The sequence below is a fragment of the Esox lucius genome, chromosome 21, assembly GCF_011004845.1.
Source record: "Esox lucius isolate fEsoLuc1 chromosome 21, fEsoLuc1.pri, whole genome shotgun sequence".
NCBI classification, from domain to species: domain Eukaryota; kingdom Metazoa; phylum Chordata; class Actinopteri; order Esociformes; family Esocidae; genus Esox; species Esox lucius.
The window spans coordinates 14,606,286-14,624,737 of NC_047589.1; the positions used below are offsets into that span (position 1 = coordinate 14,606,286).

At 41.5% G+C, this 18,452-nt stretch overlaps 1 protein-coding gene across 3 annotated transcripts in view; it reads left to right on the forward strand.

Moving 5' to 3' along the window:
* Positions 1–18,452, forward strand: part of mkxa (mohawk homeobox a) — a 31,918-nt gene continuing 13,466 nt past the window's right edge. The window contains exons 1-6 of one of the 3 annotated variants that reach the window (XM_010885615.4): positions 1–148; positions 4,302–4,597; positions 8,063–8,113; positions 8,280–8,439; positions 10,565–10,718; positions 12,869–13,210. In XM_010885615.4, the coding sequence (XP_010883917.1) occupies positions 104–148; positions 4,302–4,597; positions 8,063–8,113; positions 8,280–8,439; positions 10,565–10,718; positions 12,869–13,210 (1,048 nt within the window). In that variant the 5' untranslated portion in view covers positions 1–103. Of the gene's footprint in view, positions 149–3,182; positions 3,456–3,817; positions 3,932–4,301; positions 4,598–8,062; positions 8,114–8,279; positions 8,440–10,564; positions 10,719–12,868; positions 13,211–18,452 lie in introns of those variants that run through there. The other 2 variants (XM_010885614.4, XM_010885616.4) reach the window with 2 other exon arrangements.

Here is an 18,452-nt window from a genome sequence, read left to right on the forward strand (position 1 = left end):
TCGAGCTCTTCGTGGCTCCAGATCAAAAAGTTATATTATTCCTGAGCTTTCATCAGGGTGTTTTCATCAAGCTATCACAGCTCAGCTCTGGACCGGTACAAACATGCAACACAGAGAAATGATGTCTAATCAACACGTCATAAGTGAGGTAAAACAGAACTTCCTATTTCTATTTATGTACTTCTGAAACGGGGCTCCATAGCTAACTTCAGAGGTATAGAATTTAAAAATTCTACTCAAAAGCTAAACGTTTCTACTGAAGGTTGTTTTCTAATAACCGGGACATCCAATCAGGGTACCTGTCAATATTCAACAAATCATGTCTCGTGCCGTGTTACATAATCTGTCTTTCACGTTCTCTCTCAGCGAGGGCTGTTGCTGTTTTTCCAACAGCTAAGATTCTGACATTAATTAATGTCCTTCCCTTCAATGAGTTACGCTAAAGCCCAGTCCAGCCTTCCGCTGTCAGTTTGCCTTGTTCAAAGCCAAAGCACTCTCAAATCCTTCAGAGGTTCTTAACTGTCTCCTCAAAAACAATAACACTCATACAAAGAGAGCAAGCAACTGAAGATAAAGCAACACTAAACGCTTAGCGTTAACAACAAAGATATGACTGAAACCGTAAAAGACACATGCAATGCATAAAACCCTTTGTATTCGGGAGGTTCAGTAGGCAGTGATGTATTTTTAGGAAGCGATATGTAAAGAAAAAAAAAACACTCACAGGAAAAGAAAGATAGTCTGGAAGAGCGTACGGTGCACGTCCATATCTTCTAATTAGTGGCCCAAATAGCTGAATAAAAATACTGATTGAATCATTTTAAAAAAAAATACAATAATTGGTAATGGTTCCATAACCATCAGGCTAAAAACAACAAGTCTCTGGGTTTTAAAGTGCAGGCCTAGCTATGCTACCCCCACTTAGATTTCATAGACAAATTAAAGCCAAATTTTGGTGTGAAAACTTAAATTGTGGGACAGATAGTGGTTTTCCAGAGGATTGTAGACTGGGGTTTAAAAGGGAATTTAGAATTGAATGGTATAAGGTGTTGACATAAAAGTCATTTCAGCTTATGGCTACCTTTTCTAAACAAACACCTGATACACACAGAGTGACGGATGTCTTGATTGTATCCCCATGCAATAGGGATGTCTCAAACTGATTTTCTGATGTCAAAAGCATGTCTGTTTTTAACATTTGCAATATAAGTTTCCTCAATTAAAGTGCATACGTCATCTTCACTCATCACCCGTGGTTTTCTCAGACATTGTCATCTACCTCCTTCCAGGCCTTACGTGCCTGTCTGTTGGTCTAACCGTGACCCAAATGACACCCTATTCTCTTCATAGTGAATGTCTTTTGACCAGCATCCTGTTTGGGTGCTTTCTAGGTCCCGCTATCAGTCAGTCCTAGAAGGTGATTTATATGGTATGAACCCAACCCATAAACACTTCATTGTCAATTCATGCAGACAGATGATAGAAGTGCACCACTTTTGCATTCAAGCTGAGCCCTTGGATGAAAACATAATGAAGATGAGAAACATTAAAAGCTAATGACAAACACTCCTCAGTTCCTGGCCAGGCCAAAACCACAGCCAGTCACACTGATTTGAGGGAATGATTGATGGATTAATAAGCCAATCAGAGGCACTTCTTCCAATAAGCCAAGTCCCACAATGTTGTAGTGTATATGTTTTTTCAGGAATCACTGAGATAGTGTATAATAAAGGATGTTACAAGAAACAACTTGTCAATCTTAGAGAAAGGGCCTTCAACTAGTGTTACATCTCATCCCCCTTTGCGTTACCTTATCAACCTTGGCCTTGTTGCAGTTTAACTCAGGTGATTTTTTCCCAAGTTCCTTGTCTGTATAAGATTATGTTGAAGAAATGTCCATTGCATTGGCTTAGAGACAGTGTAATGGTGAAGGTTATGACTCAACATTATAGACTATGGAATTAATTCAGAGAAATGTGAGACAAAAAGAAAAATATATAGTTGGTTCAAACTGGACCTTAACAAACAACTGGTATATTCACACATATTGCAGGAGCCACTACTCTTTAAGAAGATTATGACACTTAAATGTGACCCCTAAAGGTCATATATTTTATCAGGAGCAGGTAAAGTGAGTTACATTCAAAATGGAATGAGCAGCAAGTATAAGCTATACACTGCTTCTTAAGCAAATAAACTGACCAAAACCTTCATTAAATGTATTACATGAGAGATTCATTCATTGCGTGTTTGCCCAATCTATTTGCAAAAGTTCCTCCCCCCATTAAATGAAAATAAACACAAATAAACGATAATTACATGGGTCTTAAAACCTTCATATAGGTCCGCTGCTTAGTCACGTACAGGGAATCACTACCTTGAATAAACCCGAAAAGGACACAGCTCAAGACCTCAGCATTTCTGACTCAGGCAGAATGGCCTTAAAGGGGCAGTCTGGGATTTAAACAACAACAAAGCGTTTACCTGGTTTCAAAGTTATAAAAATGATATAACAATCCCAGATTGTTCCTTTAAAAGGGACTACTTGCGCAATTACAGTAAATGAAAGGGTTCATCAGTGGAAATCAGTGGTAGGCTATCTATATAAGCAACAAAACTTTTCTGTCACCGGAAATTGGGCTTAACAGAGAACTTAAGATTTACCCCGTTTTTTTTTAAATTAATGTATTTGTTTTCTTTCCGCAGCCCTGCAATTATGACCTTTACAAACAAGAAAATAAGCAAATGTGTTAATTAAAAGCAAAGTGTCAAAATGATGAATGTTGAAATTATATTTAAGAATACTCTACTTGACAAAAAAGTACATTTAAACCTGTTTATAGCTTTGGAAAATGCGATGTCTGCAACAGCAATTAATGTCAAGGACATTATTATAAATAACCTCGAATTTTACACGCTCCATATCAGTGCAACCTATAACACACGAGCACCTGCACACAGCATGGATGCAATGACCCTGGCGCGGACCGTTATACGGGGAGAATGTGTTGCATCACAGACTATGTTCTCTAAGTTCTCAAGAAAATAGGAGTACAATGAAACAGTATTCTGACTCATTTACTGGCTAAATTGTTGCAGAAGAAATGTGAATCGTTTTCTGTAAAACACACAGGCCTAAGGAAAAAGTCCAGAAGTGAACAGCAGCGAAACAGTGTAGCGGTGTATCCCCGATTCCCCCTTGTGCTTGCCGCGGAACAGGCATAGTGCATTAACTTTATGTTCGCAAGCTGGGGCTCTGTGCTAGGAAACATGAGAAGGGTGACATATTCAGATTCCTGGGCTACGAATAGGAGGCCACTGAATAAAGCAGAGAGGCGACCGCAGTTCGTGTGGTTTCAGCTCAGGAACTTGGAACGGGAACATGTGAGCAGGGAATGGACAACTGGAAGCAGGATTACACACATACACCGAGACTCAGGCGGGCTGCCGTACAGGTAATTGAGAACGAAATAAGGTTTGATGGTAAATCCAAAAGCAAAACTTCTGCCTCAGCTTTAAGGCGCATAAAACCTCCCTGAAGTGTATAGGATAGAACATATCTTGCAAAAATTATTCCACGGTGATGGAATATCCCGTGACTGGAGTTCATGATCATGTTTGCCAGAATATGTAGCGGTATTATACTTAGCCTGCTGTAAATCATTAATCTTACTAGTTAAAATATGATACAAATGTTTTCATAGGCGAAATATTGTCAGAAAGTGTTCTCAATTCCATCTCTGAAATTTCTGCCGACGCTAGAGTTTTCATGGCAACATGCGGTGGTGTGGAATGCATTGTATCTCTAAAATCTGGGGAATCATGGTGTGGGACGACATTACGCACGAATGGGCTCGTGCGGCTGTGGACTGTTAAGCTAATCTCGTGATGGATGGTATTATTTTTTTTCATTTCATAGATTCATATTATGGTAAGGTTCTGTTGTCATTTTGTTAACGTAGTGAGTACAATATGACAATTTCGCTCACGAGTGTGTATTGGATGCATGGCACCGCACAACTCCGCCGAGTGGGACATGTTTTATTGAGATAGAGTTCATTAACTTCCGAGTGGTGTTTGAGTATAATCAAGAACACTTGGTAGAAATATGGAAGGCTATGTGCTTTAGTTCAGGCTTTCGCTTGGTGCATAACATCGTTCACCATAAAAATATAATGCACCTAAGAATTTGGTGCATTATCATACTTTGCGCAAAGAAATCTGCATTTAAAAATGAAAATGGTGCTATCTGAATGTGATCAATTTCCTGATGTTTAATCTCCATATTACACTTGTTTCAGGAGACTCATCAGGACACTGTGGCAGAAGCTTCAATAAGAAGTGAAGTGCGACATTTTCAAGGACAGGCAGACTTTTTAAACAGCAGAGAATACAGAGGAATACCGACACCAAAGATGAATACAATTGTGTTTAATAAATTGAGCAACCAGGTCCTCTTCGATGAGAAGGCGAAAGAGGTTGAGAGGAGCAGCAGAAATTATTTAGAGGTAATAGATGGACAGCATCCGGACCTTCATCCAGACCTACTATCAAGCAATCAAGTAATCAAAGACAATAACGGTATCAGACACAGAAGGTATGTGACTAAGTCTTTTCATAAGCAAAGCAGACTACCAAACTTTCAGCGTTTATGTATTTTGAAATTATTGCACCTCGGTTTGCATTACAGTCATATTTCAATAGGCTATTAAAACTTTTCGACACGGGAAGCTGAATGAAGATTGGGTCACAGTGTGTGAAAGGTGCAATATGTTGACTTTGATCTATTTTCATTGTTTAAATTAGTTTATTTGATTATAACAACCTGAGGAAAATGTTGTATAATGCCTATTTATGTATTTGTCATCTCGTTGGCTGGGCTAATCTTTTTTAATTATATTTTATAAATCTTAAATATGAATTATTGTAAAATGTTCAGCAAATGTTACCTTAATATTACAATATCATTATAACGGTAGCCAAAATATTAACTGAGAGTTTTTAGTTGCATATCAAATTTTCCACCAGTGCAATATAATCGTATTGTTTTAGGGAAATTGCAGGAAATTAATATTTACTATTGCAACCTGGTTTACGTTTTAGTGTTGATATTCACAGACTACCAGCAGATTAATTTCTACACCATCCGTGCTCAGTAGCGTGTTTAAAACACGTCTCTGTCTGTTTCCAATATATAAATGTGCCCTTCAACTCGATGTGTGGTCTAGTCAATCATGGCTATTTTCTGAGTGGGAGCGAGTAAAAAAGAATCATGTCATGCGTTATATTCATCTAATCGAAATTCAGACAGTCAAAACTCCTCTGATTGCCATATGGACTGTTTACACAAGACGCATTTTATTTACAGACAGTGGGCCTACTGTAGTACCTACGCTTGAATGGGCACAAGCATCTAATCAAACGTGATGCTGTGTGAAACACCATAAGCAAACATCCTACACACTGACCACCACCGTCTGCGCCAGAGTAAGAGAACTACCTCTGTGTGTGTAAGCAGAGACCGAGGGATAACACAATGACGTTGAGGTTCAGCACGGGGGGAATATTATTACTAATGAAGAATATTAATATAAATACGAGGTGTGTGTCGCCAAAATTCAGTACAGGGGAGTAGGTTGTTCATACAGATCTAGATTACAAGGAAAATATTTAGAGAACATGAACCTCAGGCAGACTGGGGTTAGGAGAAAGTATGTTAGTCTACATCTGCAGTGAGTCTAGCTTTGGAGAAATAAGATAAAGCTGGTGTAGTCTATCACAGCGCCATAGTGACATCTACAGGTTTAAAAACCGTAGGCAGCGCTTTAGGTGGATCAATAAGAAATCTATTCAATCTGAAGTAACTAAGTACTCAGTCAGAGAATGTTTTGTTTTCAAAACACGTAGGCCTGCTGCTCGATTTAAGTATTTTGCGCCTGGTTGAAACACGGTGCTGTGTGTTGGTCAGTGTATGTAGGCCTATAGCACCGCACGGTCTATAAAACTTAGTCATATTAAAACACATATTCCGTGGGTGTAACACTAACTGTTATTATTCGTTTAATTGCGTTTTCGTGCTTTGTGGGATGAGAAGAACCCAAAACACAAGCAAACAATATAACGCCTCTATTCTCAAGCTTAATTATACCGCACTTTCGTGAGAAAATTACACCCTGTCCAACGATCATTTTATGTGTCACGGCTCCGGATAGGCGTTCTTCTTAAAGTAAGGCTATAACAAGAACGGACATCGACTTGAGTCACACTTGAAACATCCACAATATTCTAAACATGGTCTGGGATTAAGTACACACAGAATAAGGTGCTAAACATCAAAAGGAGTGTCAACTGAGCTGCCACCAACGCATCTAAGTTGAAACCTTAACTTTTTTGGAGTAACCAATCACATCATCACATGTTTTGAAATATAACATGGTATGTTGCACAAAACCTTGCCTGGAACCAAGAAAACCTATTTGAAATGTCGAAAACACTAAAAGCTTTTCAGGTTCTGTTTATGTCCAGAATTATTCACCTTCTCATTTTATGTTGTTTTCACTTGGTTTGGGTTTTGTTTTCACTTCAACACTATTTTGGTGTTTCATTTTCTTTCTAGAGCAGACTTAAATAACTTCTGGATTCATGTAATGTTAATATTGATTCATGTATTGATCACTTCCCAGTTAAACCCGGCATCGTTGAGCACAGTGCTCATTCCAACATCTAAGGTTTTACATCAAACATTGCAGGATACTGTATTTGCCTCTAGCATTAAAGTTGGAAATGTAAGAATAGCTTTTCTCATTCATTCTCATTTAGCCTGGTTTGATATCTGTTTTTCATGATTCATTACAATCCATCTGTCCATCCATTCAATCTATCACACACTAATAAAGAACTATACCTTTCTTACACATAGAAATAATGTTACCTACAATCCTCTAAAGCAGAGCTCTTTGGAAAGCAAGAAAGTGGTAGGGGATTAAAACCAGACCGGACCAGATTAAAGTATGACTACATTTTCTTTATCTTATCTATTATTATCATGAACCAGATAGTTAGATAGTTAGATTTGAGCTGTTGTGGGAATTTTATCTTTTTTAGGTAACATTAGGGTAATATTTATTTTAGTTCTTTGCATTCATTTTTTATTAATTCGTTTTTTGTCCATTTCAATTGAACCCAGAATATTGTTTTTTTACAGTGTGGCTCAGGGCATAACATTCCTGTGAAATTCCACTGAAATGTACTATGATATGTACTATGATTCCACCCTGGAGTCAGGTTCATGTCCCACTTCAGCCAGCCCGTCGCATCTGTGTCATCTTCTTTTTTATCTTTCTAAATAAAGCATTCAAAAAATTAAGTTGCAATTCCACAAAAGATTCTCCACAGGCCCTTAATATCACTCACTATTCACATTAGAACTAACATTTGCATTTCTTAACCATTTGATGGTATAACAGTCCGCATTTTTAAAAAGTATTTTCACAGTATAACCAGCAATTTTCAGATGGAACAATTACTTTGGGTTTATCAGAGTACATCTATTCTTTTGATGAAACATCATAACTCCGACTTTGGGATTATATGTAACAATGCCTGGTTTCAATACAAAATCAGTTTTTTGTCCTTTTTTGATCAGTTAATTAATTTTATGACAATGTCAGTTATTATCATTATTACTTTTGCATCAAAATGCATTGAGTAGGATGTCTACATTTATTTGATTAAAATGTTGTCAGTGATGCACCTTTTTTAGATACATTTCTACAATAGACTACATTTAATTGATTAGTCAAATGGTATTTGGGCCTATTTTACAACTAATAACCCAAGTAAGTAGTAAAATATTTTTAACCCTGAATTACTCCTGGGCTAAATCTATTTACAAGACCAACTAGAAAGTCTATTCTGGAGTAATAAATGGGTTAATGTGGTGCGTCTAGTTTTAGCCAATAACACGTGCAGTGAAGGAGCTAGCATGAATTCTCTACGTACGCCTTCCGTTGCAGCACTGTTTAAATATATTCTCTAAATCCCTTATTGTTTCACCCTATAGGCCTACAGTCTGCGACCTTGACAGCTACGTTATGAAAACAAAATCAGAAAAGTATGTTCAACTGCTCCCCTTAAATTCCACGTCATTAATGTGTGTCCAGTGCTTTTGTTACATGACTGCTTCATTATTTCTTTTATGGACAAGGGCCTCAAATCAATCAGGCCTAATACTGTCTCTAGCAGTGAACAGTGTCCACCTCTCTCTCACTCTGGCTCAGAGGCCGTCAGAACAGCGGGAAGGTGCGACACAAGCGCCAAGCTCTTCAGGACATGGCACGGCCTCTGAAGCAGTGGCTCTACAAGCACAGAGACAACCCTTACCCCACTAAGACAGAGAAGATTCTCCTCGCCCTCGGCTCCCAAATGACCCTGGTCCAGGTATGTGGCTTCTTCTCTTTCAAATATCTGAGGAGTTCTGATTCCCGAACAGAACAGCCGTTGGATCAGTTGGATCAACCCCAGTCTCGGTTGAGGCTGACAGTTGTTGAGATTATAGTTTTGAAGATACACTCACAGGAAAAAAAGCACAGTCAAAACACCAAGCTATAGTTTAGCCTCCCCATTTCATTCCATGGTCACAGAAACTGTCAATATTAAAATTGTCTGTATGAATTCACCATCTGTATTCAACCCTGTGGTTTTCATCCTGAACCACACTGACCTTGTCCTCATCTACTTGTTATATCCCACTGGGCTTTGTAGATAGGCAGCTTGTACTTAGGTGGCCTTTAGTGTTGTGAATTATGGAGCACAGCGTTCCTCTAGATTACTGTGTTTTCTTCAGGAAGTGGCAAACTAAAGAGGGAGAAAAAGAGAGATACAGTGAGAGGGAAATAGAGACCGAGTGATAGATGGATTGAGCAGGGATACAGAAAAAGAGGGGAGAGAGCAGCAGAATTTGACAAAAGATTGAAGCAGAGTTGGGCTCCTCCATACAATATGTCCTGCCTGACTCGATGCTGTATCAGCTGCACACAACACAATGTAATTTCCATGGGGGAGATGGGGGGGTGGGGGTGTCTGTCTTGGCGATTTGTGGAGTGAGCAACGCTGGCCCAGTGTTAGTCTTCTAATCTGTTTTTAATTTGGATCCTAATGAAACCATTTGTTTTGGGAATTGTGAGCACATCACTGAAGAATGCTTTACGTGGAACAGACACAGGCACAGACACAGGCACAGACACAGGCACAGACACAGGTGATACAAGGTCATGGAAAGTTCATTCTCTGTCTATGTCTGTCTGACAATAACCCAGGTGATGTCAAAGCACCAGTGTCCAGATCACAAATGGCACCTTGTTGCCTACATAGTGGACCATGGTTGAATGGAGCATGGGTAGTGCGTTATATAGGGGAATTGGGTGCAATTTTGGACGTAGCCCAGATGTGGCACTCCATCAAACCGTCCTTGCTTAGGCTAGTGTTGAGGTAAAGACTTAGCCCAAAACTGAAATGTCGGTATTTGTTTCATTAGTCCACTGTTTATATACAGTTCACAAATGTTTTGCATGTCAGCAATCATGTTTTCAAGGTTTAGTACTTTCAAAGTAGAAAAAAACCCCAGCCGGATTCATGAATCAATTTCCTCCAGGTTCAGTCTCAAGCTGTCTCCATGATCACAGCACTCTCTCAGCCCTCGACGCGACACCTGTAGACGCCCCAGCTAATGCCCCGGTTGTCATATGGTCTCAGCCAGAGACAAAGGGACACATGATTCTCTTAGTTAACAAGAAACATGATACTGAAACACAGGAAAGATCAGAAAATAAGTACTCTAGCAGCCGCTCCAACCCTTTCATAAGTCGCTTGAAGTCTATTGAGCATGACAAGTTATTCTAGTATAACATCTAATGGTCTCTGGTTCTTGTGAAATAGAGGAGGCAGGGTTGGGTATCATTTTATAACGTTACAGAAGACAGTGTTCAGAAACAAAAAAAATATTATTAGAAGGAGAGCAGCAGACTCTAGGATAAGCACATAGGACTGGGTAGATTAAGTTGGAAATAAGTTAATGAAACCTTACAATGGCTGAGCCTGTCCAGCGTTTTGAGTGTTTAAGGGTTGTGAATGGCTTTCTGTAGGTGTTTGATATAAGCTGCAGAGCAGTGAAGGACTAGACTGGTTGAATGTGGCAGCGCTTTCTCGCTGTGGGTCTGGGATGTCTTGAAGACTCCTGGTTCACTGGTATTATGGGCACCAGGGTCTGTGGTGCTGCAAGCTGACTCTCCATCTCTCTCCTGCCCAGGGAGAGGCAGGCAGGCAGGCAGGCTGGAGAGGGAGGATTTTCCAAAAGGATAGTCTTTGTTATATCATGGATGCCGAGTTGATTGAAATTGAAACAATAACAGCCATTTCACTTTCCTTCTCCTTATTCATCTTCACTTTTTTCGCCTGCCTTTTCCCATTCAACCATCTATCTGATTGTTCTCACTTTCTCCATTTCTCCATTCTTTCTATAACTCTGTCTTTTTCTCACCCCTCTCCCTCTCACTTCCTCTCTCAGGTCTCAAACTGGTTTGCCAACGCCAGACGGAGGCTGAAGAACACGGTGAGACAGCCGGACCTGAGCTGGGCGCTGCGTATCAAACTCTACAACAAATACGTGCAGGGCAACGCGGAGCGACTGAGTGTCAGCAGCGATGACACCTGCTCGGAAGGTGAACCCCCCCCCCGACCCCGTCGTTCCCAGCGAGCCTGTCATGTCTGTGTCGTGAGGACAAGCCCACACTGGACTTTCACATTACACCGAATGACTTGGCTTCAGAAGGTCACTGCCAATGTATCAGCCCATGACACGTTCCGACACCTTCATTTGATGTAGCCTCCCAATACACACCCCTCGTTTTCATTTTTCATGTCATGTCTCAGAAAGCACAACCATCTTCATCTTCCCAAATGCCATTTGTCAGTTCCAGAGTAGAATTGTGTTTTGCAGGAACCATGCGCCGGTGTTATAAATGGCCTGTGCATGCCCGCATCTCAAATGGCACCCTATCTCCTTCATGGTTCACAACTTCTGACCGTGGTCCTTAGGGTTCATAGGGCCACTCTCAGATGTAGTGCACAGTATAGGGAAGATGTAGAGAGACGCTGAGGCTCAGAGGCTGTGACACACTGTCATTAAAACACCCTGATGGGCTAGCAGGGCTGTGGACTAGCTTCCCATTTACATCCCAGCCTGCAATTGGAAATGAGAGGCTCTGTCAGCTGTGTATTTATTACCCCCCGCGTCCCCGGCCCCCCCTTCTCCCTTTCCCTCTCAGCTCTTTTCTGACACAGAACAACACTCATGCACCGTCCTGCGGTGTCTCTTAAGCCCTAATTAGGTTTGTTGAGGAGTTGTGGGCGGCAGGGTGGAATGTCTTCAGTTTACATGGTGTTCTCCAGGGCTCAGGGAATAGTTTCTCTTGTCCCAGTTTACTTACTGGGCTCTGGTCAGTAATAGGGCACTAAGGACAGGGAAGGACCAACACGTCATTACAAATGCAGGTATTCCAATGAACACGTATCAAAGGTAAACTACAATGTAGTTTTGCAACGACCACTATCTCTGTAAAACAAAATAAATGGTACTAGCTATGAGAATAATACTTGGTTGTTTATTGACCACTGACTGTCAGTTGGACAAGTGTGTCACTGAATTGAGAAAGATAAAATATTTATTTAAAAATAAACAACTGCAAAGCACTGTGGATATTATCATTGGCTTTGTTCCATGGGGCAGAGCTCAGTAGAATAACATGCAGCATGCTTTGAATGGGTTTATTTTTGCATTCACCTTTTTTAATTTAGCCAAAGCTTTTATAACACCATATAGTGCCAGCAGATTTCTGATATCAATGCAGGATAAAAGGGGAGCTATGTGTGTCTTATCCAACATACATTGGATTTTAGTTGAGGTTGGTGAATAACAAAATACACAAAATGTAATTAAAAACAACCTGGCAATTAAAAGCCTGTCTGTCTCTGACTAGATACACCATATAGAGAATAAGGTGCCAATTGGGATTCAGCCTTCTTAAAAGTTACGTGACCGAGGAGACTGTAACTACAACAACCCTGGAATTATTATAATTCGCCGAGGTTGCCATAGCAATGCCTTAACCAAAAGAGGTCAAGGGTTAGACTAAGGCTGGTTAAGGGGTCGAAATGGAGCTCCGATTTAATTCTGACTTGAGGAAAAACATTAAAAAAGAAATGTCAAAGGTGCAAAAAAAACCATGTTTTACATGTCACTTTAAGATTTGAAACTTACTCACGGATGTACAATGTATGCCTCGAATATATGCCTCAAATGTCTATCTCAGGAAGCAGGGGAAGGAAAGCAAATATGTCCATGTGGTTCCGATATGTAGAAGCTATAATTATAATTTGGCCTGGACTGAATCAAAACTCAGACCTGCTGAAATTACCCAATTACAGTATTGGCACTGGCAGTATCTAGAATGGAGCTCTCTTGATTTCCTTCTTCCCGGGAGGGTATCTGTTTTTCAGCACCGTGTTTTATCTTCTGCATGCTTTTTTTTATCAGGTGGGGGCCAATATTTTAATTCAGTCTCAGCCGCAAAGAGCTCTCTGGAAATGATGTATCTCTGCAAAGAATAACGGCAATGTGCTTTTGATAGAGGAAATGGGCTACCATCCGTTTTGGTTTGGTAATGCCTTGGTCTTAAGCTGACAGCTGAGGTCTTCACTCTAGCTGGTTGAAGACCTGCCAACTGGAGGGCATAGAGACAGAACTAAATTTGTTTCTTTTCCTTCTCTCTCTCGTCTGTTTTCTCCTTGGTGGCGCCCCCTGGTGTTATAGACGGGGACAACCCTCAGCGGACGCAGGCGGGTGGAAGCGAGTTCAGCAAGCCCATGTACCAGAGTGTCATCAAGAAAGAGGGCGGAGCCATGATGGGCACGGGGCTCCGGGCCGCCGATGCAGCCGCGTTGGCCGAGGACTATGTGACTCCGCCCCCAAAATACAAGAGCAGCTTGCTACACCGATACCTTAACGACTCGCTGCGACACGTGATGGTAGCTAACGCTGTCATGGATGCCAGGAAGAGGAACCACTCAGGATCCTTCAGTTCCAACGAGTACGATGACGATCTCCTCTCCCCGTCTTCCTCGGAGACTGAGGCAAACTTTGTTTATCGAGCTGGTAAGATCCCACATTCTTCAAACATTCTTTCCTTGGGATTTAGCCGCTTGCTCCCTCAAATAAAAAAAGGAAAATCTATTTTTCTGTCCTCATCTGCACATTTTGTTTTAATTCCCGGCCTTGGTCCCATCTGGCCCATTCACTGTTAGGAGGAATTCTTGGGTGCTGTGATGATGTTCTACTGCTGTTGTACTCCTGTTGTAAAGCAGCCCGGTTCTGCTTCTCTGTACTCCCTGTTCCAATAATTCCACTCATGTAGAAGTTAATATGATACGTGTGGCTACTGAAATAGACCTCCTAGGTACCTATAGGAGAAGCTAGAGCATTAAATTAGTCTATTATTAGATTACAAATCCCAAACGGCTTCCTATGCTCTCTTTAGTGCCCTAGGGGCCTTGGTCCAAAGTAAAGCACTATGTAGGTAATAGGGTGGCATTTGGTACTTGGATAAATCTAATATGCCCCTGTGTGTTCTGTTGACACCAACAGAGAGCCTGCCCTCATCCTGTCTTAGGTCTGCCCCCTAATGTTAAGTACACTGTGGAATTCCCCCTTCCTTGCTCCCCTCCCTCTAACTGAGGTTAGAGTTTAACACCAGAGACACAACAAGACCATGTGCAACAGGCTCGGACTTTTACTACTGTTTGGCAAGTCTTTCATCCTGCCATGAGGGCAGAGTCACACAGAGAACAAGGTAGACATGGCAAGGAAACGTGTGCGCGTGTGTGTGCAGGGGAAGTGGGGCTCAACACATTTAAAACAAAAACCCAAGTTGAGGTAATACAAAACAGAGGACGTATTTGAGCAAGGCAAAATAAAAGGAAGGAGTAAGCGTTCGAGGCTTCCAACAGGCAAACTCATTTCTTGAAGGGCACTGTCCTTTAATCCCCGAGTTGAGTGCCAACGGGCTGGGCTTGGACATCAGAACGGCTGTGTTTGCTGTGTCTTCTGAAGGCCTAATGATTTCATGAATGTTCAGCTACAGGCTAGAGGTGCTGTTACCAATCACACCTAATCTTACAAAGGGCTGCGTGAAGTTCTTACAGTTCTTCAGTTCTAGAACAACCGGGCCTATGTTCCAAAAGAAAAGCCATTATTGATAACAAGGCTTTCACTATTCTGTGTATAAAAAAGTGCCCGTAGAGAACCCAGATCGAGGTGGTTCAGTGTGATTGTGAGTGGACGTGTTGGCGTATATCGTTGCATTTTCAGACTTCATCTTAGAAATTTGAAGCGAGGTCAAAGTCGGATAGGGGTTGCTATCCAACTCCTGTGACGGCGACTCTTATAATGCTCAATCCCAATCACATCCTTAAAACTCACTGACCCAAAACATCTTGGTCTTTTACACCAGTTGACACTTCAGTCACTATCCAGACAAGATAGAGATAAAGAGATAATGAAAGAAAAAGATGGAAAGACAGAGCATGAGAGAAAAGAAAGGTTGAGAGAAAGAGGAGAGAAAGGCTTAGCTAAGGCTTTAACACAGGACACAATTTAATAAGAAAAAGTAATATGGAATAATTTACCTGGCCCACATAATGTTTTAACAGAAAGTAACTATTTTATCTCCATGGCAAATAAAATGTGCTGGCTCTGATGTTTCCCTCCTGGGTCCTGAGACTGGCCAACCAAGCATTATTGGGAATGGTTTCTCCTCTGTTACATGCGAGAAGAGGAGGGAGGTTAAATCCGACACACGGAAAGTTCTCAGAAGGCGTGGGCTCACGGGAACATTCATGCGAACACCTGCTAGCCCCTCACCATCGAATCAAAAAAAATTAAATTAAGTGTAATTCTATAATTCTACATCTGATCTTGTTGTTTTTGGAGAGAGAGAGAGAGAGAGAGGGGGAGAGAGAGAGAGAGAGAGAGAAAGAGCGAGAGGGAGGGGCAGACAGTCAGAGGGAACAAAATACATTTTAAGAGAGAAAGAAAGAATTAGAGAGATAGAGAAAGGTTTGACTCCAGTTTGCATCATTTCCTTTGTAGCTTTTCTTGCCTGTCTGAACATTCCAGATATTTTGGTAGTGAAGGAATTCCACAGCCTTTTGACAATTACAGAGTGTCTGAAATGTCTGGCCTGAGCTTTCAGACCGAAGGTGTGTATGCGTGTTCATGTGTGCACGCGCGTGTGTCTGGGCTGTAGGCGATTGTGACTGTGAGCTCTCAGAACTCTTGGCACTGGCACAGTTGTTAAGCCCCTACCTTTCCTTCACTTGTGATTTGCCTAAGCCAAAGTGGCGTGCCCGCTGATCAGAGCCCATTGGTTAAATGTCCATTAATGAGAAAATTGCTGGGTGTCTGGCAGCAGCCCTGTGTGTTATCTCTGACCTCAGAGAGCAGTCAGACGTGGCAGAAGATAGCAAGTGTGGGTTTAAACTGACTGCGCCCCAAATGCCACTCCGTTACCCAGGGGCTCTGGTCACAAGCAGTACACTACATCGGAAACAGGGAGCCATTTGGGAGGCAGATTTTTCTCTGTCCCCTCACTCAGTGGAAAAACCAAAAGCATTTTTTTGCTTGGCAAAAAAAAGAAAACCTCTGGAAAGCCTTGTTGAGAATTTCATTGAAAACAAGGAGCAGTAGAATTCCAATGCGCATGCCAGGGGTTTCATGCCAAATTACCCTTTAATGGCATATTAAATGGCAGGAATCTCACTGAATGTTTTTCTTCTTGCTCACTACCAGATTTTGCCGCGTCCAATATGATATAGATCATTATACGGCAAATAATTTCAAACATTTCAACTGAAAGGGGACAGAGGGGGAGAGAGTGAAGGATCTTGTGCAGAGGTTTCTCAGAGGTTTGACAGTAATCAATTTTCTTAGGTTCTGTTCTGCTTCATTCCAATGTAATGTTCAACTAGCACATCTGATACTTTATCAATACATGATGGGGTTTTTCCTGGCTAGTTTGTCATTATGGTAATGGCCTTTTATTTTTATTTTTTTAGTAAAGAGTTTTGTAGCCAAGTTTCCAAGAATTGCTTTTATAGGTTTTGTTGTGGACTGGATAATTGTATCAATCAAGAAGAAAATGATCAATTGAATTGTCTACTTCACTAATTGTGTCTTGATTAAACTTTCATTATTTAAAGTTTAATTACATGGCAGCATTGTTTGTACGATAGTGATAAATATGGTTTATCTGTTGGGGATATCAGTGCGGCAGATATTTGTTTAATTTTTGAAGAGTTTGAGAATACACTCTTTTTACTTCTGGACATTCCGTTAAGTGGCCTGTGGTCAGATGCTCAAAACATTGTGATTGAAGTTCACCTGTATGTTATGGATATATTCAAGTGATTTGTTACACATTCAGGGAGGCCCCATTTAATGAACATATAGTTGAGTCCAAAATGTCAAATGAAAACAGTAGTGTTTGACAGGGCCTCAGTGACTAATAAGGGTCTGTAGAATGAAGTTACATTGAGTGCCAGACAGTTACTGAATCCTTCAGAGTTGCAGTCTATGACATAGTGTACATGGTCCAAAAAGCTCTTAAAAATAAGATTTAGTGGATCAGTAGCTACCAGCCCTACTTGGAAGGCACCTTAGAAAGATGACAAAGCGAGTGTCCACCTCCTCTACCTTCATACTTCTCCACTCACTTTTATCAGGCTACCTTCCCATGTTGTCCTAAACAGTTCAAGATTCATTAAAAAAATACCCAACCCTAATCTGTTCGGGTGGAGAGTGAAAAAATAAGAACAATGAGCGAATGTGACATTCACTGAAGCTGGTTGTGTAGGGTGACAAAGGGCCCCACTGGTGGGACTGATCGATGTGCATTCCTCATGCAGTTGATGAGGCTCATCGCAGGAGTTCAGCCAGAGCAGGCAGGGACCAGAGGACTGGCCACAGATCTCTCTTTCCACTTTTTATAATTATAAAAGGGGGTTGGGGGGATAGTAAAGGTCGTTCCAAGGGAACATACCAGCAGCCAACAATCAAGTGTGTGTGTGTGTGTGTGTGTGTGTGTGTAAAACATCTAAACTTCTAGTATACATAAAAAGGGCAACCCATCCCTCCATCCCAATTAGATTACAACTCCGTTTCTCTGAGAGCGGAGGGGGCTGGTGGGAGAAGACCGTGAGTGTGGTGTAGACTGCCCTTTTCCCTGTCCTCCAGGTCAGGCGGTCCCACTGAAAGTTCGGAATGACTGAGGCTGTGAGGACGTGTCCAGCAGAATGAGAACACACAAAGACAAAGCCGTCTGTTTTAAAACAGCCATAATGGTTAGATGACATAGATCACAGAATGACTGTGTGGCGTGTTTTAGCCAGGACCTGGTTTCTTGTGCTGTGATCAGTAGAGCTCATGGTGGCAGACAGATGCTGATCCTCACCTGGATGAATGGACAGGTCCATGGAAATGGAACGAGACCAGAGTTGGGCTGGTTGGAAATGTAGAACACAAGCTTTGGCCATCACCAAGCAGACAGAACGTGGATGTGATGTCAACAGAGCGGAATGGATGAGTACAGAACGAGCCTGGCTCACACACACTGGAACCGCCGGTTCTGTAGACAAATAATGTGTGAACTGACAAACACGGCCCAGGCTCTGTTTAAACATAAACGTCAGAAGTGGAGAGACATTTCTCCAAGACATTTTATAATCATCAGCGTTAAGGCTTGAGAAGAGCCCAAATGCATGCGGGGCAGGATGCAGACCCAACAATCAGCAGGTCACAAGACACAGCTGCTTTAGCTGGGTTAGCAGACAGACTGACTCACCCTGAGTCTATATAAAACACACATTGGCTCTGTTTGAGAAAACGGCCTCAACGTCTAAAACAATTGTCCACAGTTGTCCTCGTGGGGCGGCTGTAAAGTTTTTTTATGAGAGAGTAGGTGTGATCAGGAGTGGTCAAAATGGTCTAGGCCCTCACACACACACACACACACACGCACACACACAGTGTGAGGGCCTTGAGTTTCAACCCACCGTGAAGGAATTGCAACATAATGAAGCAGAGTGCAGCACAAACATATCATTTGGGATCCAACTGCAGAATGGGGGTATTTTAGTCCAAGAAAACACTTACAAATCCTAAGCAAATTGTGTTTACACAAGAGTTTGGTCCACATTATTTTTTTCAGTGCTTTTTGTGTACTGCCAACAACATTTATTTTTCTCAGACCAGGGTGGAAGCAGAAATAGCTTGATGGTTTAGATTCAGAGTGTGTTGTTCTGTAAGTACCTGTTCAATTAAACAGTGGATAATGACAGGTTGT